The 27,633-nt window shown below is 43.6% G+C and overlaps 2 protein-coding genes across 2 annotated transcripts in view; both read right to left on the reverse strand.

Moving 5' to 3' along the window:
- grm5 (glutamate metabotropic receptor 5) overlaps window positions 1-27,633 on the reverse strand; it is a 1,174,932-nt gene that overhangs the window by 791,133 nt on the left and 356,166 nt on the right. The window lies entirely within an intron of this gene.
- The window catches only part of ctsc (cathepsin C), a 39,440-nt gene continuing 18,306 nt past the window's right edge, over window positions 6,500-27,633 (reverse strand). Inside the window, exons 3-7 of the mRNA XM_003219351.4 lie at window positions 26,734-26,900; window positions 26,211-26,366; window positions 15,039-15,154; window positions 10,734-10,865; window positions 6,500-8,056 (exon numbers count right to left, since the gene is read on the reverse strand). Coding sequence (XP_003219399.2) covers window positions 7,554-8,056; window positions 10,734-10,865; window positions 15,039-15,154; window positions 26,211-26,366; window positions 26,734-26,900 — 1,074 coding nt within the window. The 3' untranslated portion in view covers window positions 6,500-7,553. The remainder of the gene's footprint in view (window positions 8,057-10,733; window positions 10,866-15,038; window positions 15,155-26,210; window positions 26,367-26,733; window positions 26,901-27,633) is intronic.

Genomic DNA, 27,633 nt, shown 5'->3' on the forward strand with positions numbered 1-27,633 from the left:
CCAAACAAAATCTTTGCTAGGTCTTACTTTCTGGGGAGGCCTTATTTTTTAGCAATTCAGCAAAACTTCTAATAGGACTTATTTTCAGGGGATGTCTTATTTTAGGGGAAACAGGGTAGCACTGGAATTGGTTGGGTTTCATGGTATCCAATGCCCTCTTGTGGAAAGGACCAATGTCTCCAAAGTATCGCTAAAAGAAAATAGCCCAACATTAATTAATTCCCTGCAGCTTTCAAAGTTTTGACAACAATTTGTTAATGCATCATTTTAATAATTAAAATCATACTGCTAGCATTATTTCCGTGTAGTAGCAACCAGGGGTTTTCATCACGTTAACTTAATGCAGGTCATGTTTAGTCACTTGAAATGTTTTTAATAACAATTTAATATCTTAATGAAGAAATTAATTTATACATTCTTAATATTTTAATGCAAATTAATTTCCTCCTTTAATGGCTTGATGCTAGGGATGCTAAATCTTCATTTCAGTCTTGAACGCAAGAATGAATAATAGCAACAATTGCAGGAAAATTGCCCAGTTTTTGAGGATTGTTCAGAGCTCAGAAGAGGAAGGCAGTATTGCACAGAAAATTGTTTTTTTTTCCATAACAGGAAGCAGGGAAGCTTCCTATCATAGAATCATAGAGTTGGAAGAGACCGTGTGGGCCATCCAGTTTAACCCCCTGCCAAGAAGCAGGAAAATCACATTCAAAGCACCCCCGAAAGATGCCCATCCAGCCCTTTAAATGTTTCCAAAGAAGTAGGCTCCCCCACACTCTGGGGCAGAGAGTTCCACTGCTGAACAGCTCTCACAGTGAGGAAGTTCTTCCTAATGTTCAGGTTGAATCTCCTTTTCTGTAGTTTGAAGCCATTGTTCCATGTCCTAGTCTCCAGGGCAGCTGTGATGCCTCATGGGCCTTGTAGTCCTGTTCCTAGTACTATTGTGGCAGACGAAGATGAAAACATGGGGTTTTCGCCGGTTCAACAAGAGCCGGAGTCTCTTCACCTGCCGGATGTTGATGTTTGCCCTCAAGAATTCAGTAAAACAGGCCTTGGGCAGAACTCCCCTCCGTTTCCCAGGAAGGAATCTTATTCTAGAGACAGAGGAGTTAGAGAGGCCCAACGGAGGAGTTTACGGATCGCTGCCAAACAACAGGCTGATTAGGCCTGCTTCCCTTGGGAAATTCTAAGGAGTCTTGTATCTGGACAGAGTTGGGTTTCGCTTTTTGTTCTCTAGGGAAAGAGATTTGTTGGCGGGAAAACGAGACCCAATATAGGTGTTTGGCGCGGGAGATTCTTTGCGGAGTCAATTGATCAGCTTCAGGAGAGAGATCGTGTGTGGACTTCATAACCCCAGTTCCTTGCTTCCCGGATCAAGCTTTCAAGCCTTTGCCTTGCCTTGCTGTTTAACCACGGACCCTGCTCCACGCTTCATGTTTTGCCTTGTTTCTAGTCACGGACCTAGCCAAGAACCAAGTTTATTTCCAGCCTTGTTGTCAAGCTTCATTGGACTCTAAGACTCTGTCATTTCCCCACACTATTGCTTGGCAAAAGTGTGTGTTTCAGTCAAGTGGATTAAACCTTTGAGCTCTAATATCATTTATTGGACAATATATTTTTGGACTATATTTGACCTCATTTGAAAGGTCTGCTTCTGAACTATATTCTTCACTTGTTTTTATTGCTTTTAATATTTCCTTAATAAAGATATTAGATAGAGATTGGCCTCCGAGTACGGTTATTGGTGCCCAGCAGCCAGGGGTCTGACAGCAGCAGAAAACAAGATTGCTCCTTCCTCCCTATGACTTCCCCTCACATCTTGATACATGGCCCTCATCATGTCTCCTTTCAGCCGTCTCTTCTGCAGGCTAAACATGTCCAGCTCTTTAAGCTGCTCCTCATAGGGATTGTTCTCCAGACCCTTGATCATTTTAGTCGCCCTCTGGACACATTCCAGCTTATTCCTCTGTATTGTTTTAAACTGAATCACTTTAATTGCTCTTTAATTATATTTTATCTTTTTAAATGTGGTCTTAATTTTTTAAAAATATTGTGAACAGTTTAATTCTATTTTAATGTTCACTTTTGACATGTTTTTTTTTAATTTGTATCATAGGCCTTTAGTATCCACAGACCCTGAATACCAAAACCTGTAGATGCTCAAGTCCCATTAAATACAGTAGCAAAGTGACCCTGCTAATAGTCTGCTTTTAATTTGTTTTTATTATAGCATGCTTTTAACTTGTTCTTTTATCTGACTTCTATGGGAACTGCGATTCCCCTTTTTGGGCACCTGTGCCCATTTCCATATATTCTGGTCATAGACCACAATAAATTGCTGAACTGAACTGAGCAGTGGCACAGTAAGATAGAATCCTGTATTTAAAATTGTAAAATCAAGGTTTGCTTTTTGAAAGTCTTTTGGGAATATTTTCGGACTGTATTGTTCTTTTTTTAATAATAAAAAAGACTGCAAGTCCCCTTGAGACCCAAATTTAAGAAAAAGGTAGAATATGATGATGATGCTACTACTACTACCAATTGAAAAAAAAAACATGTTTTCTGAACATATAGGCAGGTGTTTCAGTACCGACAGATTCACACACAAACACAAAAATTCTGTACTGTGAAGAATATGATTGTTTCCAAATTCACTCAGTGGGAAGTCTTGAAACACTCTGTTTTATCAAGGATGAGCAAACAGGCAACCACTCTTCACATCCCACTTAAATGCTAACACATTAGCACCAACCCATGGTTGAACTCTGGTTCAAAACTGGGCAGGGCGAGGATATACTTGTGTGTTTGGGATTTGAGGCTGCAGGTTAAAATCGTGCATATTCATTGTTCTGAAAAGCGGTGCCCAACATTTGAAGCAAGCTGCGGGGGCGCTCCAGTTCTGGTTGTACCTGGAAAATGTATTCAGAAGGGCAAACTAAAAGACCTTTCTTCAAAGTGGCATTAATTCCTGCTATGATCATTCAAATTGGATAATTAGAGCATAGCAGAGCAGCCTGAAAGCTAAAAAGGCTGAAGAGCTCCAAGATAGAAGGGAAGGTTTGTTGCTAGTGAATCCATTCCTGGATCTGCACTGAATAAGTACAATATTTTTGCTGGAAAATCAAAGGGAAAAAAACCCTAGTTTTCATTTCTGCACGGCTGTAGGACATAACTTCGAAGCAGCAGGAGTATCCAGAGCATATATGAAGAGGCTAAATAAATTATTTCTCATCTATACATATGTGTGTATCTGTATGTGTGTGTGTATCTCCTCTTATATATTATTCTAAAAATGAGTTTAAAGAAGACAAATGTATCTGAAATGTAGGAACAGTATAATCCAGCCCCTGTATCTGTGAAGAATATGTTTCAAGACATACATACACACACGCCATGGATACCTGAACCCATGGATAATAAGGTAACCAATATTTTTATATAATAGCACTGGAAGGCTTAGAAAGGACCACAGATACTTCTGAGGGAGGAATCATGTTGTATTTCTATGTGTGTATGTGTGTGTTTAAGTTGGAGTAACCACATTAATTTCCTAGAGTTTGCTTAGGCAAGGAATACTCAAGAGGTTGTTTTGCCAGTTCCTTCCTCTGAAATATAGCTTATAACATCTGGAATGTAGCCTACTCCATGTGTTCCTGCATAGCTCCCAAGATCAGATGGGATCTTGTGCCCTTAGGGTAGTTATATATATTGAGTCTTTAAGTTTCCTAAGATCATTGAGAGTTCTTCAACAAGATTCTTCTCATTCCCAGGGAGTACCTACACAGTACCACACAATCACAGCATTATGATACCAAAGTTATGGCTCCAACATATAGAATTTCTGGATTTGTACTTTTGTGAGGTACATAAAACATTTCCACTAATAAACTAAAGGCCACTTTCTTGGACTATTGCACTAGATGTCCTTTGGAAGAGTACCAAGTCCCTCACTAAACTACAAAGCCTGGGATTTCTTAGAACAGAGACAGGACAGTTAATGTGACATCAGACTGCTGTGATGGAGTTCAAAGAGTGCCAATAAGATGAATAGGTCCACCTTATCTCTAGAATGCTTTCTGTAAGGAAGCTCATTTCATTCTGACACAGCTATCTTCTTTTATTCCAGACTCATTTTTCCTGTACGTCTAAGCTTTTAAAAAGTTTCAATATTTCTAGTGTTCAAGGTATGGCATCCCCATCCCATGGTGTGTTCACTCTGGAAACAAATGATAGTTTTTATTTTCACATCTGTATAATATGAGGCAATCCCTAAACACTGGCTTTAAAGTGTTTTTTATCATGTCAGAAGCCACTTGAGAACATACTGCAAGTCGCTTCTGATGTGATAGAATTGGCCGTCTACAGAGACATTGCCCAGAGGATGCCCGAATGTGTGGGAGGCTGCTGGGAGGCTTCTCTCATGTCCCGGCCAGCTAGAGCTGACAGACAGGAGCTCACCTCTTCTTGCGGATTCAAACCACCAACCTTCAGGTCAGCAACCCAACCTTCAGGTCAGCAGTTCAGCCGACACAAGCGTTTAACCCATTGCCTCACCGTATTTCATTTACATGTGGTTGTTCATTCCTGTTTTGCTTTACTGTATTTTTATTGCATTCTTTTTAATTTTCTTAAAAACTATTTACAGTATGTTGTTGAAGGTTTTTATGGCCAGAATCACAGAGTTGTTGTGTTTTCCAAGCTGTATGGTCATGTTCCAGAAGCATTCTCTCCTGACATTTCATCCATATCTATGGCAAGCATCCTCAAAGGTTGTGAGGTATATGCCATAGATACAGCCCGGAAAACACACAACAACCCTATTTACAGTATGCCGTATTTTATTAGATATTTACATTCTTAGCCCTTGTCAAGCTTTAAGAGAGAAAGAGAATGAACCATGTGACAGGACAATAGTTCTACAGCAACAAAAGAATCTCAAGTAGCCCATGAATCAGGGAGAGAAAACAGAAGTGGACCTCTGGTCAGTTTTGGTTGGAAGGAACCAATTAACTGTGGAGACAAGAAACTGTAGTTCTTGCTGTGAAGTATAGAACAGAGAACAAATCTGGTCTTAATTTTCTTTGACTGAACCTATTCAAATTATGACTCATATTATATCATTTACTATCAAACTTAGAATCGTATGTGCCATAGTATTCCCAATTTCCATGTATGCCCATGAAAGCTGTACAGTTGTACAGGGATGAAAGCTGAGAGGAAGAAAATCAACTCATCTGAAATGTGGCACTGGAGGAGAGTTCTTTGAATACCAGACAACTAGAAGGATAAATACATGGTTTCTGCAGCAAATCAGGCCAGAGGTATCCCTATAAGCCAAGATGAGGTTGCCATACTTTGGACATATAATAGAATCATAAAGTTGTGAGAGACCAAAACAACCATCCCCAGCTCAACCCCTGAAGGAATACACAACACAGTATAATGGGACAACATAAATTCATGAAACGGGCAGCAGTGCTCAGTAAAGTGGAAAACATAGGAAAAGAGACTACACTATAGGTGGATTGGTTCAATATAGGAAGTCATCGTCCTAAGTCTGAAAGATCTAAAGGCAGTTGATGACTAATTCTTGGAAGTTCTCCATTCATAGTAAAGGTAAAAGTTTTCCCCTGACATTAAGTCTAGTCATGTCCGACTGGGGGTTGGTGCTCATCTACATTTCTAAGCCAAAGAGCTGCCGCTGTCTGTCAAGACCTCCAAGGTCATGTGGCTGGCATGACTGCATGGAGTGCTGTTACCTTCCCGCCGGAGCGGTACCTATTGATCTACTCACATTTGCATGTTTTCGAACTGCTAGGTTGGCAGAAGCTGGGGCAAACAGCAGGAGCTCACCTTGCTCCCTGGATTCGAACCACTGACCTTTTGGTCAGCAAGTTAAGCAGTTCAGCTCATTGTGCCACCGGGGGCTCCTTTCATAGGGTCACCCTAAACTGGAAGGTAAGGTTGTCTAAGATGTATTATGAGTAGGTAAATACCTTATTATATGTGGATAATATTGCCAACATTATTGATAGAGGCATGCCTTCTCTGACTGCCAAATGCAGGTTGTTGAACCAGCCTTTGAAAAAGACACAATCTTGATCTTGATAGGCCTCTGCTCTGGTCTATTGAGGCAACTCCTATGGATATAACCCATTATACCCATAGGAGTATAGGCCCTTTCTACAATGTCATATAAAATCCCGATTATCTGCTTTGAACTGGATTATATGACAGCGTAAACTCATATAATCCAGCTCAAAGCAGATAAGTGTTGATAATCAGGATTATATGACAGTGTAGAAGGGGCCTTAGAGTAAGTTTATGCCCATAGGAGTTGTGACTCACAAGTTCCATCTATTTCAATGGGTTTCTTATACAAAGGATTAACACTATATGTTTTTGGAAAGGTAGTGGACTCCACAGAAAACAATACAGAAATACAAGATTCAGGTCCCTCCCACTCCCATTTGTAAAGAAATGCAGCATGACAACAAAATGAAGAATTCCTACACCAACAAGGGAAGATCTCTTTATTTCAGAATTGCATATAAACACTGAATATGGAGCAAGCCAGATTCAGAATAGAAAGATAGTAAGATATGATTGTCAGGCGAATATTGACATACCAAGTATAAGAAAGATTCAGATAGATTCCCTTTTTAAAGAGATCACAGTGCAATAATATGATGCCCTTTACAGTTGCTTTGTATTATACTTCCAAATTTCTTCATTTTCCCTTTAAGGCACAATAAATTCAAATTTTAAAATATTTTTGGCAGAAGCCAAGCATAAAAAGACTGTCCAGAGAGAACAAGTCAGTTAATATCAACACTTATTGCACTTATAGTATTATAACTATTTGGAAAATTTACAGCTGGACTGTAAACATTTAACCTATTCTGTTCCTTGCATTTCTTCCATGAAATTCAAAAGTTAAAAATGGGTTTGCCCTATTTTATCAAGCCATGTTGGGTTAATCTTGAAGAAAGGCTCAGTTCAAACCATAGTGTGTGTTAACATGGCTGAGGATGCAAACCATGGCTTGAATGTCCACATGCATGCTTTTATTAAATATATCATGTTTGATTGTATTTCCAATCTGTTCAGCCTTTTTCTTTCATGGATAATAACCCTCTGAGATGGAACCATTGTCATTTTATTTTGTCATTATGTCAAACTATAATTAGCACCTATCACAGACCCTCCATGGCTTTTGAATCTGCCCCACAAAACCACAGTTAAGCAACGGTTTAGTGTGGTATTTATCTTCAATCACAGTGGCTAAGATCATATCACAAGTGCTATGCTTGAGCACCTATAGAACTCACATCAACATGGTTTTCATCCACAGCTCTTTCAACAGCACACTACCTTTAATCTCCTTTTGAATATGCACCATATATTTCATTTCCCTTTAATTCTTTGATAAAAACTGATTCTTTAAAGCTGAAAAAGTTGAAATTGAATTCTTTGAATTACAATCATAATTTGCTCCATGTTTATGATGGACACTTGCTTCCTGGGAAGGTATCACATGAAATTCATGGCAGTTACAATTTAGGAATTGGGGTGGAAGCCACTGCTATGCTTTCTATGGCACATTCATCCGTTCCTCTGCGGATCCTGAAGTAACCCTGCTCACCCCAAGCGGGTCCCCAGCTGTTCTTCACAATCCAGAAGGGCTCCCCGGTCTCCGGGTCAGTACCATAACCCACCAGGAGGACAGCGTGATTGGTCAATTCAAAAGGATTGAATGGATCCATCAGCCCCGTGTGATGGTAGATCCCCCCTCTGTAATGCATGAAGTCACTATATACTTCAAAAGCAACGGCCATGGGTCCATGCTTCACAAGTTCCAGTTTCATTAGAGCTTCATTGCATCCACCATAAAACCCACCAACATAGTAGTAGTTAGTGGCATAATAGTGGTAACAGCTGTGCGTAAAATTGCAAGGGGAATCCGTGGCTGTGTAAGGGAAGCAGTCCTCTTCAACCACACCAAAATCCTGAGCGTATTTGCCAGCAATAAGGTAAGGGAACCCTCCATCACAACCTAAAAAAAAGTGCAACATGAAGACGTTTCAAAAGAGTTATCTGCTGAACATTAAAGTACAGGTTTAACATCCCTTATTCCTAATTCTGAAATCCCAAATACTCCATGTGGATGGCTGAGGAAATAACATCTTTGCTTTTCTGATGAATTGATGTAGGCAACCAGGGCCGGTTGATACTAGGTGGCCGCTGACGCGGCCGCCTCGGGCGCTGGCTGCTAGGGGCGCTGTCGAGGCGTCGACAGCGACCCGTAGCGCCACCGACGCCTCCGGTGTTGGCGCGGGCCCGCGGGGCTTCAATCCCCGCGCCCGCGCCAAGCACCTAGGCCATTTTGCCCTTAGTAACAAACTAAGGGCAAAAATGGCCTATCTGTGCTGTGCGCATGCGCACAGCCAGATAAGCCATTTTTGCCCTTAGTTTGTTACTAAGGGCAAAATGGCCTAGCTGTGCTGTGCGCACGCGCACAGCACAGCTAGGCCATTCGGGCCTGACTTCCTGGTCGCGGCCGGCGACCGCCCGGGCGATCGCCGGCCGCGACCAGGAAGTCAGGCCCGAATGGGCTATCTGCGCTGTGCCCGTGCGCACAGCGCAGATAGCCCATTCGGGCCTGACTTCCTGGTCGCGGCCGGCGATCGCCCGGGCGGTCGCCGGCCGCGACCAGGAAGTCAGGCCCGAATGGCCTAGCTGTGCTGTGCGCGTGCGCACAGCACAGCTAGGCCATTTGCCCTTAGTAACAAACTAAGGGCAAAAATGGCTTATCTGGCTGTGCGCATGCGCACAGCCAGATAAGCCATTTTTGCCCTTAGTAACAAACTAAGGGCAAAAATGGCCTAGCTGTGCTGTGCGCACGCGCACAGCACAGCTAGGCTATTCGGGCCTGACTTCCTGGTCGCGGCCGGCGACCGCCCGGGCGATCGCCGGCCGCGACCAGGAAGTCAGGCCCGAATGGGCTATCTGCGCTGTGCGCACGGGCACAGCGCAGATAGCCCATTCGGGCCTGACTTCCTGGTCGCGGCCGGCGATTGCCCGGGCGATCGCCGGCCGCGACCAGGAAGTCAGGCCCGAATGGCCTAGCTGTGCTGTGCGCGTGTGCACAGCACAGCTAGGCCATTTGCCCTTAGTTTGTTACTAAGGGCAAAAATGGCTTATCTGGCTGTGCGCATGCGCACAGCCAGATAAGCCATTTTTGCCCTTAGTTTGTTACTAAGGGCAAATGGCCTAGCTGTGCTGTGCGCACGCGCACAGCACAGCTAGGCCATTCGGGCCTGACTTCCTGGTCGCGGCCGGCGACCGCCCGGGCGATCGCCGGCCGCGACCAGGAAGTCAGGCCCGAATGGGCTATCTGCGCTGTGCCCGTGCGCACAGCGCAGATAGCCCATTCGGGCCTGACTTCCTGGTCGCGGCCGGCGATCGCCCGGGCGGTCGCCGGCCGCGACCAGGAAGTCAGGCCCGAATGGCCTAGCTGTGCTGTGCGCGTGCGCACAGCACAGCTAGGCCATTTTGCCCTTAGTAACAAACTAAGGGCAAAAATGGCTTATCTGGCTGTGCGCATGCGCACTGCCAGATAGGCCATTTTTGCCCTTAGTTTGTTGACTAAGGGCAAAATGGCCTAGCTGTGCTGTGCGCATGCGCACAGCACAGCTAGGCCATTCGGGCCTTACTTCCTGGTCGCGGCCAGGGCACGGGGGGCGGGGCCAACTCTGGCCCCGCCCCCCGCACTATTCGCCCTGGCCCCGCCTCCCACACAGCGTGGGAGGCGGGGCCAGGGCACGCTGGGCGGGGCCAGGGCGTGGGAGGCGGGGCCAGTGGCGGGGGCGCTTTTTAGCCCCCCGCTTAACATTTAAAAATATCTCCGGCCGGCCCTGCTAAGGCAACTTTGCTTCATGCACAAAATGATTTAATATATTGTGTATAAAATTACCATCAGGATGTGAGTATAAGGTGTATAGGAAACATCAATGAATTTCACATTTAGTCTTGGGTGCCTTCTCCAAGATATCTCATTATGTATGTATATACACATAGACTTATTCCAAAATCTGAAATCCAAAACATTTCTGGTCCGACGCACTTCAGATTAGGTTAAGATTACTAAGAAAATAACATTTGATATGTATATTGAAATGGTGATGGATTTTGATATTATTCTACCTGTGTTTACAATAAAAATATTGGGAAAAAAGAACACTGAATCTGTAATATATCTGCATATTGCCCTTTTCCCAGAAAGTTGTGGTAATAGAGAGGACAGGACACCCAGGTCAGAAAATCCTAAATTCTCTCAGCAACCACATCCTAAAACATGAGAAACTGTGGAAGAGTAGAGTGTCATATTAGACTGTAACCACCATAATGCACCTGCTTCCACAAATAATAATTATTTGTTTTTTTCCTCTAAATGCCAATAGCAGAAATTGAGCAGGGAAAAAACTCTCCTAGGCTTCAATTGGCCAGTGACAAGACTGTAGTTGAAATGTTTCACATGGGCAGAAGCCATTTGGAAACAAAAGAAAACTTTTTGCAAAAATTTAGTTTTGCGACTGGGAGGCCCTAGGAGCCACAAAAATGGCTCTGAGAGACTTCATACAGCCATTGGCCATTATTTCACCCACCCCACAGAAATCCAGCTCTCCAAGCTCTGAACATCCTTCAAAACAAAGCAAATTGAGATTACTTACCTTGGGAATACTGACTGCAGGACACAACCTTTTGGGGGCTGAGTGTTGGAGTCTGTGAATTGTTAGTGAGGATACGAATCCTACTTTCCAGCATGCCCATGGAGGCAAAGGCATAGCAGCTGCCACAGGATGCTGAAGACAAGAGGGAGAATAGTATTAGTTGACCACCAGGCATGTTCTAGGCTTACTATTTGCAACTTCTCTGGACCAGGATGCAACTTCTTGCTGGGAGGGAACCTATGTAGTATTTCATGTGGATGGCACAGAGAGTCAATGCTGCTTTAGCTGAAACGTAAGAAATCCAGACTAGAGTCCTTACTCAGTCATAACTCTACCAGGTTACTCAGTCATAACTCTACCATAACTCTACCTAAGGCTAGTCAGCTTCACTTACTTCAGTGGACAGAAGGGCAGCCAGGTAGGCCACCTTGAACTCACTGGAGGAAAACATGGGATATAAATGAAACTTATAATTAGGGGTGAAATGAATATAGGACAACCCCCTTATTTGCATACACAATATTCATGGTTTCACTTATCCATGCTCCAAATGAGATTACCTCTTGGAAGTGGTTTAGGGGCCTCTCTATGGCTTTCAGTGCTATTCTACGGCATGCTTTCACCCCAAAATAATAAAACAATAAAGTTTGTTTTTATCCATGTTTTCAGGTATCCATGGGGGCTCTTGATATGGATCCCCAGTGGATATGGAGGTTGTGCTGCACTTGCATTTTCACTTCTTGATGGGAAAGGATGTCTTGACAATTTAAGCCACCATGTGAAAAAAAGCTCAACCACCAAGAAATACTTGCATTTCAGTCATCATCATCATCATCATCATCATCATCATCACCATCACCATCATCACCAGCTGCAAAAACACCAGTGAAGACTTTGCACAAAATACACTGGGCTCTTTGCACAACCATCCTGGGTCCATAACATTGTTTTCTGTATATATTTCAATTTTTTTTTGTCAAAATGGCCTCAAATTGATAATTATGAATACCCAGATCCATGGATGCCCAAGCCATATATACAATGGTTGTTGTAAAATAGTGTCCCCAATATAAAATGTCAAAATCAATGTTTGCTTTAGGGAATATTTTCAAACCCTGGATGGCTGAATCCGTGGATACAAAATCTGTAAACATGAGACATTCAACTGTAAATAGGCTACAAATTCTGGTGAAAACCAGCCCAAAGTCTAGGAAACCACCAAAGCATGGCATTAAGGAGAATTGACCATACTGGGACACTTTGAGGATGAGTTTAGTCATAGGACCTAAGGTTCCTAATGCTTGGGCAAAGAGTTGGGAAACTGAGCTTTACAAGTGCATTTAACTTCAGAGTAATTGCTTTGTTGACTGCCTGCCACCCACTTTCCATATTACCAGTTTCTAAACATGTTTAATTTTAGAGCCCACACCCACCAACCATTCTTCTTACTGGACCTTCTTCTCCTTTCTTACCATTCACTGCAAAGAAGCAGGCATAATTTTCTGGCTTTTCAGAGGGATTTTTAATATATATATTTTAAGCATCAGCTGCTTAGCAACAAGTGCCACATAGAACACTTTCTTACACAAGACAACTCTGTGCAAAAAACCCGACCCGCTCTCAGTTCTTCTTTGCTCGCTGTAAGAATTTCCTGTAATTCAGCAAGCACCACTGAAAGAAAAAGTAACCCTGTGATCAAATGGGAAGGTGGCTTGCTGGCTAGCAGGCAGTTTAATTCTACCTCTCTTTCTCTTTCTAAGTACCTTGCCCATGGATACCAAAGAAAGGGCATTGTGATCTTAGAGAGGCGTTAAGCAGCCGAACTGCCACTTGTCATGTAAAAGCAAGAGTAGGTGGCCAAGAAAAATGTTTTTAAAATCACCTGAAATTACACCAAGGCTATACAGTACAATTTTTTATTCCCAGAATCTTGCTTGTATGGGGAAGCAGAGGTGAACATTTTGTTTCAACTTTTTGTCTAGCAGTGTGTGGACCCCAGCCTCCTCCACATCCCACTCTGCTCCAAATGGAAATGTATTAAAAAGTCGAAACAAAGCAAATTTTATCATGTTTAGGTGTAAAGTTTAGTTATAAATTGTTAGTTTTGTCAAGCTATGGAAAAAAATAGTGGGGTGGCTTCAAATTGCACTATAAGCATTTTGACTGCCATGGCTTCATATATGTAATCCTGGGATCTGTAGTTTGGTGAGGGATTTCTCTATACCACTACCCCAAACTATATGTCATAGATTTTCCTTAGGGTCATCATAAATTAAAAATGACTTGATGGCACACAACTGCTGCAACAGTGATAGCAAAGTGATGTCACTTTCACTTTTATCTTATCTTTGGATCTGAAATGTCATGGGGTATACTTAGAATTTTTCCTCACGTGTGCTAATATACTCCCTAGAAATCCCCAACCAAATTTTCCCCAGTTCCTGCTGGGATAAAACTCTGTCCTCTTCTTTCCTTTAAGGAACAGACGACAATATACTTTGCTACTTAGGAATCCCACAACTTTGGAAAAGTTTATTTGTTGAGTGATCACTCTTACATTACCAAAAGCTGGCTGTATTTAGCAATATTTTAAAATTCTGGGATTAGTAGTCCAATAAAATTAATTTCTCATGTTTGGAGGAATCCCGAAGCCGCCCCTCCCCCGTCATTTCCCCAATTACCTTGCCAATTGGTCAAGTTTCAACTCATTTTGCAGAGACAAACAAATCTGAAACAGTACGATTTTCTTGTATCAACAAAACAAATTGGTTTTTCAGCATGGCAGTACACTTATTTATTAACTAGATAATATTGACATTTGGTGAATGGGAGGGGGGCACAACAGAGTTATCAGTAGCAATCTAAGCTGATTTATAAATGCTACTGTGTTTCTGATGTTCCTCACAAATTCAATTGTGATCGGGTTTAAATTACATTAGAGACCACATGCGCCATGGCCAAACAAGATCATTGAAAACCATAAAGACTGATTAAAAAGCTTAAAGCAGTCTTCGAAAGCCATGATTCAAGAAGTCTGTTCCTCTCCCATCCAGTTTTGTCTGTCAGGAGAATTCTCCAAGGTTGTATTAGTTACGGCGTGGTAGGTCCCAAAATGGGTTCTCAACAAAGCAAAGAAGCAAACAAGAATTTATCTCTTCTACAGTAATCACATAGACCTGGATCTTATTGGTTTGCTCAGCTAAAGAAAACTTCTTGAATAGTGGGCAAACATTGATGCAAGCCTGATTTATTGTAATGGTTATGTGCCCTCATATTGTAATGACTATGAGCCCTCATGTCTATGGACTTATAGCTTGTCTTGTCATTACTTTCCTTTGAGACTGAGAAAGTGGCAATTGCCCAAAGTCACCCAATGGCTTTCTATAGCCTAGTGGTGATTTGAACCCTGATTTCCTGAATTCTAAGTCTCATATACACCAGGCAATTCAGCTCTATGTAAATGGGCCCTGGAGCAACTCTGTTATTTATCCAGTCGGGGAACACAGTGGCTTTGCTGCGGTGGTGAGCATCTTTCCCCATCGCTGCTACTCCTAGTTGGCCATTGTGTCAGCTCCTGGAGGTTATGGTTGGCTCTGCTGACACCAGAATGGGGTGCTTGTGAGATCAGAAAGATGCATGAGATATCACCTCCTCTTTCTTAATATGGGTCATTTGTGTCCTCAGTTCTGATATCATAAGAGGTACCCACGATGTCCAGGAGCTCACCTGGATCTGTATGGTTAGTTAGACAAAGCCACAATCCATCCCCTTTCCCTGTCTTCTTTCAGGGGTCTGTATTGGGACTGATGAGTGAGGTGGCCAAATTTGCCAATTACACTAAATTATTTAGGTTGGTCTGAAAAGGGCAAATTGCATACAACTCCAGGTGGACCTCTCCAGATTGAGAAAGTGAGCAATAAAATCGCCAATGAGTTTCCATATAAGAGAGTGTTAAGCGATGCAAACTGCGGCAAATAATCCCAGCTTCAGAGATACACTGAGCTGGCAGCAAGTGACCAAGAACGGCTTCTTGCAGTTCTGTTAGAAAGATGAAAATGTTGATGCAGCATGCAGCTGTGACAAATAAAATAAACTAGTGAATTCCATGATGAGCTATTAATTATGGATCCATGACAAGGCTAAATCTGAAATACCACTTAAATATAACTATGAAGAAATTAAAGAAAATTTCTCCTTGCATTATAGATCAACAAGTTGATAATTCTGACTGCACACTTTACTTTTATATTCAGCCCACTCAGATTAAAATTTCAGTAAGAAGGCTTTGGAAGGAGAGTGTCCTACCTTGGTTTCGTACTGGGCTGACATAATTCACACCATTCACATTCCTCCAGTCCCACGATTTTGGCAGACTATAAACTTCTTTGATCACATCTGCTGTCAGAGGAGCAGGTTTGGGCCTGCAAAAAAATAAAATAAAAATCAAGATCCATGTGGTTTTGTATACAATACCATCTCCATATCTGCAAAGGGGAAAAGTTCCTGAACTTCGCATGGATATGCGTAATCATGGATAATAGCAAAGGCTATTGAAATGAGGGACATCCAGCCTAAGAATAACATCGAATTCTGTTGCAGGATCTCAAAAATGCCTAGAGTGGGCATATTTTCCTGGATATGGATAACTGAAACTATGGATACTGGTCCCATGGATATGGGGGACATACTATATTGAAATTCTTACCACCTGCCAAAAGGGACAAGTGAAGAACAGACTGTCTGGCTGGATACTTCTGGGCATTTTACAGCCAGGCACGATTCCTTGGCACTCCTTCAGTCCGAGACTGTCAGTGATGAGAACTGAGGGCAATGGGACATAGCATGATGAAAGCTGGAACATGTTCATAGAAGAGAGATCAAGACCATTAAAGTTCTGGAAACTAAGCCTTCTGAGGAACAACTTAGAGAGATGGATATACAGTAGAGTCTCACTTATCCAAGCCTCGCTTATCCAAGCTTCTGGATTATCCAAGCCATTTTTGTAGTCAATGTTTTCAATATATCATGATATTTTGGTGCTAAATTCATAAATACAGTAAATACAACACAACATTACTGCGTATTGATCTACTTTTTCTGTCAAATTTGTTGTATAACATGATGTTTTGGCGCTTAATTTGTAAAATCATAACCTAATTTGATGTTTAATAGGCTTTTCCTTAATTCCTCCTTATTATCCAAGATATTTGCTTATCCAAGCTTCTGCCAGCCCGTTTAGCTTGGATAAGTGAGACTCTAGTGTATTTAACTTGGAGAAGAGAAGACCGACAGAGACATGATAACTATCTTTAAATATCTGAAGGGATGTTATATAGAAGAAGAGGTGAGCTTGTTTCTACTGCTCCAGAGATCAAAATGGATAAAATGGATCCAAATGACAAGAAAATGAATTTTAGCTAAACATTAGAAAAAACATTTTGAATGTATAAGATGTTTGACAGTGGAATGGACTGCCTTAGAGGGTGGAAGACTCTACTTTTTTGGAAGACCTTAAATATAGTTTTAATTCGCACCTTTTGGGAGTGCATGGCAGGGGCTTAGGAGTCAGTTTTTATGGAAGTTATGTGTTTGTTTAGATAATTTCACTTATTTAATTATTAATTTCATTTTCTTGTTTAGTAATTTATGAGTTTATAATGATGTTACTTTGTACTGTTTTTGATTTATGTTTATCACCAAGGAATTGAATGTTTGCCTTTTTGTCTGGAAGCCACCCTGTGTGACGCCTCAGGGCAGCATGAGCACTGGAAACCAGACACGGAGGCCAATAAACAATCTAATATCTTTATTAAGGAAATAAAGGAGACAACTAAAAATAAGCAGAGTATATAGTCCAGCAATAGTCCTTTCAGAAAAGGTCAAATATAGTCCAGTAATGTGAAAGTAGATGTCCAGTATTAAGAGTTCAAAGTTTTAAATCCAATAACCGAAACACACTCAAACCTTTAGGCTGTTTGAGTGGGGATTAAAGCAAGATCTGTCAAAGAGCTCCAGGGATCAATTCCGAGGCTAGGATACGAGGCAAGGCAAAGTTAGTTGTGGTAAAGCTGAATCGCTGTCCAGGCTTGACAGGGAGGCGAGATGCAACACTGGTCTACTCGAGAGTAGAGCGCTGCAGAACTAGAGTCGATGTGAATTCCTCAACTGACACGTTGAACACCGCAAAGGTCAGTCAGCGCCCAGAACTTTTATGGGACTACACTCTCCTCTCCAGCGAGGTGTCTGAACACTCTTTCCCAAGGGAAAGTGGACTAAGTCAACAACTTGCCAGATGCAATCCTCCCGGGAAACTCTCAAGGGAACCGACTTAATTAACGCTTGCTCTCTCTGCTAATCTAGCGCTTCTTCTCAGATTCTGCTTCTCCGAGCGAGATGTTTCCCAAAACAATCTGCGGTCAAAAGGAGCGCTCTCTGGAGAACCGGGCTGTGAGTCAAGGCCCTTTTTAATTAACTGTGGGCTAAAACTGTCAACAGGGGACATCTGGAAGGGAGCTGAATCTTGCTGAGTTGGCACAAACCCCATATCTTCTTCGGTCTGATCCATAATGGTGACGGGGTCATGACTCGGGAGTCTCTGAGACTACACCCTGAGTCCCTCTGGGGAGATAGGGTGGCGTATAAATACATTATTATTATTATTATTATTATTATTATTATTATTATTATTATTATTATATTTACTATTATTATTATTATTATGACACAGCAAACAAGATAGAAATGCTGGATTTCATATCACAAAATCACAAGTCGAACACTTCCCAAGTGTCTAGGACTGTGTGATGTATTTTCGGATGATGCGCGCAGATCCCAGCAGGGTGGCCTTTCGCAGCTGGCAGATTGTAATTTTGTCAATGTCTATTGTTTCCAAATGCTGGCTGAGATCTTTTGGCACGGCACCCAATGTGCCCATCACCACCGGGACCACCTGCACTGGTTTCTGCCAGAGCCTTTGAAGTTCAATCTTGAGGTCCTGATAGCGGCTGAGTTTTTCCTGTTGTTTTATGTCAATGCGACTGTCACCTGGGATGGCGACATCAATGATCCAAACCTTTTTCCTTTCCACAGCTGTGATGTCTGGTGTGTTGTGTTCCAGAACTTTGTCAGTCTGGATTCGGAAGTCCCACAGTATTTTTGCGTGCTCATTTTCCAATACTTTTGCAAGTTTGTGATCCCACCAGTTCTTTGCTGCTGGCAGGTGGTACTTGAGGCAGAAGTTCCAATGAATCATTTGGGCCACATAGTTGTGCCTCTGTTTGTAGTCTGTCTGTGCAATTTTCTTACAGCAGCTGAGGATATGATCAATGGTTTCGTCGGTTTCCTTGCACAGTCTGCATTTTGGGTCATCAGCTGATTTTTCAATCTTGGCCTTAATTGCATTTGTTCTGATGGCTTGCTTCTGGGCTGCAAGGATCAGGCCTTTTGTCTCCTTCTTCAGGGTCCTATATGTGAGCCATAGCCAGGTCTTCTCCTTATCAGCTTTTCCTTCAATTTTGTCAAGGAACTTTCCATGCAATGTTTTGTTGTGCCAGCTGTCAGCTCTAGTTTGTAGTGTGGCTTTCTTGTACTGGTTTTTTGTCTGCTGTGCTTTGAGGAGTTTCTGATTTTTGACTTCAATCAAAGCAGGTTCTTCACTTTGCTTTACATATTCTGCCAGGGCATGTTCTTCTTCTTTGACTGCTTGTTTTACTTGTAAGAGTCCTCTGCTCCCTGATCTTCTAGGCAGATATAGCCGGTCAACATCACTGCGAGGGTGCAGTGAATGATGAATGGTCATGAGTTTTCTTGTTTTTCTGTCCAAATTGTCCAGTTCATCTGTGTCCAGTTTACGATGCCAGCAGTATATCTTATGACAGGTATGGCCCAGGTGTTTATGGCCTTGATGGTTTTGCCTCCATTGAGCTTGCTTTTGAGAATTTTTCTGACCCTTCGTGTGTATTCTTTACTGACCACAGTCTTCACGTGTTCATGCTTGATGTTGTCCAGCTGTAATATGCCCAGATATTTATAGGCCTCTGGTTGGTGACACTTTATTGTTTGGCCATTAGGCATATTTATGCCCTCACTTTCAATGATTTTTCCCTTCTTCAATGCCACTGTCGAACATTTGTCCAAGCCAAACTCCATGCTGATATCAGTGCTAAAAATTCGGACAGTGTTAGTCAGAGACAGGATTTCAGTTTCCGTTTTTCCATACAGCTTCAGGTCATCCATGTACATCAGATGCGCAATTTTGTGAGAATTCTTAGATGTTTGATAGCCGAGATTTGTTTTTTGTAAGATTGTTGACAGAGGGATCATGGCAATAATGAAAAGCAGAGGGGACAATGAGTCTCCCTGGAAAATTCCTCTCCTGATGTTGACAAGTCCATAGCCACCTTGACGTGGTGGTGGTGGTGGTGGTGGTGGTGGGGGCTTAGCCATTCCGAAGATGCTGAGGGCTGTGCTGGCGGTAGTGTAACTACCGGCAGGTCCAACCAAGCCAGAGAGGCCTCAGCGGAGGAATGGAACAAAGAGCACCTAACCCATTAGCATTATGGAGAATCAAACCAAAACCTATACTGGCTCGGTGGTCGCCCAGGATAAAAAGGACCGCAGTGGATGCTGCTGATTCTGGACATCCATCGACAAGTGGGCTACGGAATCATCAAAACCCAAATGAACAGTCACAGAAGCGGCAGAAATATACAATGCCAGAAAACCGCACAATTATTATTATTATTATTATTATTATTATTATTATTATTATTATTATTATTATTATTTGATACAAAACAAGATTAATACACAGTAAAGAAGATCACTATGCTGGCTTTTGTATTGTATCACACATTGGACACTTCCCAAATGTCTAGGACTATGTGATGGATCGGCGAAGAACGTGGGCAGATCTGAGTAGGTTGGCCTTTTGCAGCTGACAGATGGTAATTTTGTCAATGCTGATTGTTTTCAAATGCTGGCCAAGGTCTTTAGGCACTGCACCCACTGGGACCACTTGACTGGCTAGAGTCTTTGCAGTCCAATCTTTAAATATTCCTATCATTGTTGTTATTATTGTTATTAGACGTTGGCACTTATTGTCTAAGATCACTAAGTTTTTTTGATTCTAAGCCATGCAATGTGAAAGTCCAAATATTCCCCTTCAAGCCTGCCTGGGTTTTAAGATTTTGAGGAGATGTCAGTCTCTTGGTTCTATTACTATTAGAGATGTGGTTGGTGGGAACTGCCATGGAGAGTCTTTTCAGCTCTCACACTCCTTAACTTCCTGATAACAAAGATCAGTTCTCCTTTTCACACTTAAGCAGTGGTTTTGTACTCATAAACTATGTGAAAGTGGAGTGTCTACTGTACATCCATCCATCAGTTTATCCTTCCATTATCTGTTTCTGCACCCTGTTCTATTCATTCATCACCAGTAAGGCTACCAATTGTACTCTCCACAGCTTAATAATAATATAATAATAATTTTATTCTTATATCCCGCCCCATCTCCCCGGAGGGACTCGGGGCGGCTTACATGGGGCCATGCCCAGACACGACAGCACAAATCAGATAAAACATTAAACCGAGCAGTAAAACTTCAACATGATTAAAAACAGTCATAAAAGTCAATATACACAATAATATTAAAATCCCAATTTGGGTCAAAAGATCCAGGCCAAGGTGCAAAGCAATATCAAGTTATCAGGGAGGGATAATTATACAGCAGGTGTAATACTTAAAGTGCTGAATGAATCCTAAAAACAATCCAGAGGGTCTACTGCTTAATAGGTAAATAACATGATCCCACAAGGATCAGTCAACGAAGGCCTTCTGGAATAGCCAAGTTTTCAGGCTCTTCCTGAAAGAAAGTAGGGTAGGGGCCTGCCTAATCTCCCTGGGGAGCGAGTTCCACAGCCGGGGGGCCACGGCGGAGAAGGCCCTCTCCCTCGTCCCCACCAACCGCAACTGTGAAGTTGGTGGAAGCGAGAGGAGGGCCTCCCCCGACGAGCGAAGAGGTCGTGCGGGTTCATAGGGGGAAATGCGGTCTCGAAGGTAGGTGGGTCCCAAACCGTTTAGGGCTTTGTAGGTGATAACCTGCACCTTGAATTGGGCTCGGAAAATAAATGGCAGCCAGTGGAGCTCTTTAAACATCGGCATTGAGCGCACCCTGTAATCTGCCCCAGTTAGAAACCTGGCTGCCGATCGTTGTACTAGTTGTAGTTTCCGAGCCGTCTTCAAAGGCAGCCCCACGTAGAGCGCATTGCAGTAATCCAGTCTAGAGGTAACTAAGGCATGGACCACCATGGTCAGATCTGACTTCTCGAGGTATGGTCGCAGCTGGCGCACAAGTTTTAGTTGTGCAAAGGTCCTCCCAGCCACGGCCGACACCTGGGCCTCAAGTGTCAGCGCAGAGTCCAGGAGGACCCCCAAGCTGCGGACCTGCGCCTTCAGGGGGAGTGCAACCCCGTCAAGTATTGGTTGCCACCCAATACCCCGATCAGATGTACGACTGACCTGGAGGACCTCTGTCTTGTCAGGATTGAGCTTCAGCTTGTTCGCCCTCATCCAGGCCAATACAGCGGCCAGACACTGGTCCAGTATCCGAGGGGCTTCCTTGGAATTAGGTGGAAAGGAGTAGAGTTGGGTGTCATCCGCGTAGAGATGGCACCGCACTCCAAAACTCCGGATGACCTCACCCAGCGGTTTTATGTAGATATTAAAAAGCATGGGGGACAAAATGGAACCTTGCGGGACCCCACAGGTCAATGGCCAGGGGTCCGAGCAGGTGTCCCCCAGCTTCACCAACTGGGAACGGCCCTCTAGGAAGGACTGGAGCCACTGCAGAACAGTACCTTCAAGGCCCATCCCGGAGAGACGTCCCAGAAGGATACCATGGTCGATGGTATCGAAAGCCGCTGAGATGTCCAAGAGAACCAGCAGGGTCACACCCCCCCTGTCCAGCTCTCTGCGGAGGTCATCCACCAAGGCGACCAAAGCCGTCTCGGTACTGTAGCCAAGTCTGAAACCAGACTGCGATTGGTCCAGAAAATCCGTATCTTCCAAGAATCCCTGGAGCTGGGAAGCAACCACCCGCTCCAAGACCTTGCCCAAGAATGGAAGGTTAGAGATTGGTCTGTAGTTACTGAGGTTAGCCGGATCCAAGGAGGCTTTCTTCAAAACAGGCCTCACCACAGCTTGTTTTAGGCCAGATGGAAATATGCCCTGCTCCAAAGAGGCATTGATTATTCTCACAAACCAATCAACTAGCCCTCCACTGGCTTGTTTTAAGAGCCAAGATGGGCAAGGGTCAAGGGCACAGGTGGTCGCCCTCACCGCTCCAAGAATCTTGTCCACATCATCAGGCTGCACAAGCCGAAACGAATCCCACAAGATCGAACAGACAGATGCCTCGGTTACCTCATCTGGCAATGCATCAAGGCCGGCGCCTAAGTCGGAACAAATCTGAGCGACTTTGTCTGCAAAATGTTGAGCAAACTCGCTACACCGAGTTGACGAGATGTCGGGTGCTCCCCCGACCTGAGGAGGGTGGAGGAGCTCCCCAACAACTCGAAACAACTCTGAAGATCTATTTGTTGCAGACGCGATGTGGGCAGTCGAGAAAACTTTCCTGGCTGCCCGCAATGCCGCGGAATAGGCCCTAATAGCGGCTCTAGACCGTGCTCGGTCAGATACGTCACGAGTTGTCCGCCAGCGGCACTCTAGTCTCCTTCTTGCACGTTTCATCTCCGCCAGCTCCCCAGTAAACCAGGGAGCTGGGGCAACTCCACGCAGCGAGAGGGGACGCTCAGGAGCGATCGTGTCTATTGCCCTGGACAACTCGCCATTATAACGAGTGACCAGGGCATCGACAGGATCGTCAGCTTCCATGGTAGACAGATCCCCAAGAGACCTCAGGAATCTCTCAGGATCCATAAGTCTCCTGGGGCGGACCATCTTAATTGGTCCACCATCCCTGCGGAGGTTGGAAGAGACGGTTAGTCTTAAACTGATCAGATAGTGGTCGGACCATGACAGTGGAAGAATAATTTGCTCTTCCACTCCGACCAAACCGTCGCCCGCAACAAAAACCAGGTCGAGTGTATGTCCAGCTTGATGAGTGGGACCCGATATTATTTGGGACAGACCCATGGTCGTCATGGCGGCCATGAATTCCTGAGCTGCACCTGTCAAGGTGGTCTCAGCGTGAATGTTGAAGTCGCCCAGCACCAACAGGCGCTGGGAACCCAACACCACGCTAGAAACCACCTCTGCTAGCTCAGGCAGGGAGACTGCTGTGTCGCGGGGTGGACGGTACACCAGCAGAATCCCCAAACTGTCCCGGGTACCCACCTTCAAGTGGAGACACTCAAACCTGACCGATTGCAAAGCGACGCATCTGACCAGGGCGATGGACTGCCTAAAGACCACCGCAACGCCACCTCCCCGCCCTCCTGGCCTGGCCTGCTGATGCACCCCGAAACCCGGAGGACAAAGCTGGGTAAAACTAACCCCACCCAGATCATCCAACCAGGTTTCGGTGATGCAGGCCAGATCCGCATGTTCATCCATGATTAGATCCTGGATAATAGATGATTTACCTTTGACGGATCTGGCATTAAACAGCAGGACCTTCAGCCGGGAGGGGCTACCATGGAGGCTACCACACCTATCCTTCTCCAGGGTCGCAAGAACCCTGTTGCGCTTCTCCCTGGAAATTCGTTGACGGCAATTCCTCCTCCTCCCCCACACGACCTCGATGGAGCCACCCCCCGCCTGTTCCCCACCCTCCAAGGAATCTGGCTCAATTGGAGCATCCTTAAGAGAATCTAGTCAGCTCCCTGGATCCAAAAGGTTACTAGACACACCATCTAACTTTACTTCAAAAGAAGGGGATAAATGGGGCCTACTGGAAAAACGTAGTGAGGTTGAAGAGGGTGAAAGTTGCTGGTCTGGTACGGAAAATGATTGGGCCAGAGTCTCTAATTGAGACTTTTCTAAAGGGGGGAGTCTATGCTGAGGACTACACATCCTATTATCTCTGGGCCTAACAGATGGTTGAGTGTGTAAAGATAGGTTGGCCACCAAAGGGCGAATCACGGGGTCCACAAATACTCTTCTAATGGTAATGCCCCATGAGAGCAGCCGGCAATGTATCCTTGAACCTAAACCTAGCAGGCACATCAGTCCCTTCAGATGAGTATAATCCCTTTTATTCTCCTACCAGCAAGCAAAAGCAACTTTACAATTTAGTCAGGTCTTGGATGTGTAGGAAGATCTATGACAGAAAAAAAGAAGTCTAAACAGCTGGGTGCCATCTATGTCTTTTGTTGCCATGCTTGTAACTGGTTTTATAACTTGTTTTGGTGTTATCATTTAATCAAAATCATGTGTTTAATCTGCATGCTGTTACTGTGCCTTAAGCACTATTTTGGGCAGACTATCGAGACATCAATCAATCAAACTGACAGCATCAGAAGTCTAACATAAAGATACAGCAGAATATGATGAGGGACCAAAATATAAGAGTGTTAACTATCTGGGAGTCTTAATCACAGAGTAAAGTGTATGTGCAGAAAGCGTGGGGGGGGGGGAGGGGGACAAAATATACTTATAGGGATATACAAATGGACAGAGAGAGGGGGGAGCAAGCAGATGGGGAGGGACAGAGACACTCACATTGATATAAAAGGAGATATATATGGATGCAGAGACACACAGAAATCAGGGAGACAGAAACAGAGTAAAACACAAATATACACTTATGCAGTCTTAAAAAGTGCACACACATATGTACACTAGAGATAGACAGATAGACAGACATAGAAATAAAGGTAGACAGGGCCAATGAGACATATATGTGCTTACAACACACACACACACACACACATACAAACTGGAAGCACATTTGGACTTCACTGGAGTGACTCGATTTCTCTGCTGTGATGGAGGTTGCAAGATCATAGAATCACTGAGCAGGAAGAAATCACAAGAGCCATACAGTCCAACCCAATTATGCCATGCAAGAAGACAAAATTAAAGTATCCAGCATATGTTTAAAAAATTCAAAAAAGGAAACTCTACCATACTTCAAGGCAGTGTATTTTCTGTTGAACAGTTTTCATCATCAGGAAGAACTTAGGTGGACTCTTTCCTCCTGTAGTTAGAATCCATTGCTACATGTCCTCATCTCTGAATCTGTCTAGCTTCAACTTCCAATTAACAAATCAAGCACTTATAAGATTGGCTCCATCACTGGGGATTCCAAGGTAATCACCACTTGCAGCAGATGCTGGGAGGTTGTTTCCCCGGGTGACCCAACAATTGTCCTGTATTGCACGTGCCCCTCAATCTGTCCTGTGCCCCTCATGCTAGCCTGATGGCTCATGTATAGAGTAGGCATGGGCAAACTTTGGCCCTCCAGGTGTTTTGGACTTCAACTCCAATTGTGGGAGCTGAAGTCCAAAACACTTGGAAGGTGCAAGTTTGCATGAGTGTGGTATAGAGGATGCTGTTTGGGACTAAAGTAAGATACAGCTACCAGTCCAACTTGTGCCGAAGACAGTCCAGTTGGCTTTTGTACACAGAATAGAAAAGCATCATCTTGTTCTTCACATACAAGACTAAACGTCTCTGGCTGGGAGAGATCTTTTCTATTCTGACACCATCAAGCCACCCTTCCTGCCCCCAGGTGGAGTTCATTTAAATACCACCTCTGAACCTGAGATATCCCCTACAGACACCAATCCAGTTTGTGGTCACTAACACATTTTCCATCCATCCGTTAGTCATAATTGTATCCATATTGCAATCAAAGCAGTTTGATACCACTTAAACTATCAGTGTGGCTTGGCGAGAGACTTGGAATTCTCTTATTAGAGATCACCAGAGTGGACCACTGCTATCTAGCATGGACTAGAGCTCTCTAGCACAGAATTGTAAGCACTCCACCAAACTATGACTTCCAGGATCCCACAGGAGAGATTTCAACATGAGAATGACGGATAATGAATCTGTTACAACTTTGTAGTGTAGATTCGTTCTTATACATTTTAAAGTCATCCAAGCTAGCAATTATCTTGAATATCATGGGGGGGGGGGGGTCTGTCTAAGTTATCTAAAACAGTAGAGTTCAGCTACTAGTTTTATCTCAACTATTTATTTATTTTTTCATGTCAGGAGTGACTTGAGAAACTGCAAGCTGCTTCTGGTGTGAGAGAATTGGCCGTCTGCAAGGACGTTGCCCAGGGGACACCCGGATGGTTTTTGATGTTTTTACCATCCTTGTGGGAGGCTTCTCTCATGTCCCCGCATGGAGCTGCAGCTGATAGAGGGAGCTCATCCACGCTCTCCCAGGGTGGGATTCGAACCTGGCAGTCTTCAGGTCAGCAACCCAACCTTCAAGTCACAAGGCTTTAATCCACTACGCCACCGAGGGCTCCCAACTAAGTTAAAGGGTTACAACCATGCATTTACCTTGGAAATCTGGAACTCAATCCACCAGCTCTCCGAACAATATCTTCTAAGGTGAGGGCTTCATATTCCTCATAGGTTGTTGCCTTCCAAGACTTCTGGACAGTGTTGATGGCTTCCACGAAGTTGAAATTGTTGATATAGGTCTTCTGCAGAGATCTGTGGTAAGCAGCAAAAGCCCCATATGTAACTATATGTATCTTGGTTAAGGTTCAGTAGGTCGAAAAGCTATGAGATTTGACATTGCTGATAATTGTTGTTTTCTCAATTGTTGTTAACTCCATTTAAGCTGATTCAAACTGTAGCCTGACACACCTAGGGCAACTATCTGGGGAAGGATGAATTTCAGTAGTAAGCAAGATATTGGCTGTATCTTGAAAATAAGATATCTGATTTTACTACATCCTCTATGACCAGTAGATTCAAAACATGCCATGATTAATCAGAAGTGCCTAGTTTTTCAGAAGATCTTTGGATTCCAATTACAATATTATGAACATATAGGAGCAAAAAAAAAATTACTCACTTTCTGTGTGTTTTCCCAAAAGGCAGCTGATTTACACGAACACTAGAGGGAGAAGGGGAGATCTTATGTCCAGTGAAACATGCCCAATTATGGCCTAGCACATCATGGACCCATCCTGGTAAAGTTTCATGGCAGTAACTGGTTACATTGGAGCCTTCTTCTTTATACTAGGAGGGAGGAGGGAAAAGAATGTGATTCAGGTTTGATTTAAAATACAAGTGAACACATGCTTGGCAGGTAAAAGGTTCCAGGTTCAATAGTCCACTATCTCTAGGCAGAGCTGACAAAGACCACTTTATATAATCCTGGGAAGCCACCACTGATCAGTTTAGAACATGGCTGAGAATCAGGTGACCCTTCATTTATTGAACTGCAACTATCAGCATTCCCATTATTTGCCATATTGGCAAGGGCTGCTGGGACTTGCAGTCCAACAACTTTTGGAAGCTTTATGGTTCATACCTTGATGTAGATACAATATTCTTCCAGTTGGGACAAAAGGTTAATTAAAGGCAGTTCTCTATATTCTTTTATATGCAACCACAGAGAGACAACCAAAAATTCTCCCCAGATAAATGTAGCAGTTTCTGCACATTTATCTAGTTCATAGAAAGTCAGGCCCCACCAGCCTGGCATGTGTCCTACAGAGATACTACAGTTGCTATCCTTCACAATCCAACAGCACCCAAGTAGAAAAAATTAGAGCCCATGTTGATTGTTGATATTATATGCCTTCAGGTGAACCCTGATGTGTGACAATGCTATATCATGGGGTTTTCTTGGTGAGATTTATTCCAAGGAATTTTGCCTTCCTCTGAAGGTCTATGACTTGTCCAAGGTCACCCCATAGATTTCTGTGGCTGAATGGGGATTTGAACCCTAACCTACTAGATTCCTAGT

The sequence above is a fragment of the Anolis carolinensis genome, chromosome 3 (genome assembly GCF_035594765.1).
Source record: "Anolis carolinensis isolate JA03-04 chromosome 3, rAnoCar3.1.pri, whole genome shotgun sequence".
NCBI lineage: Eukaryota > Metazoa > Chordata > Lepidosauria > Squamata > Dactyloidae > Anolis > Anolis carolinensis.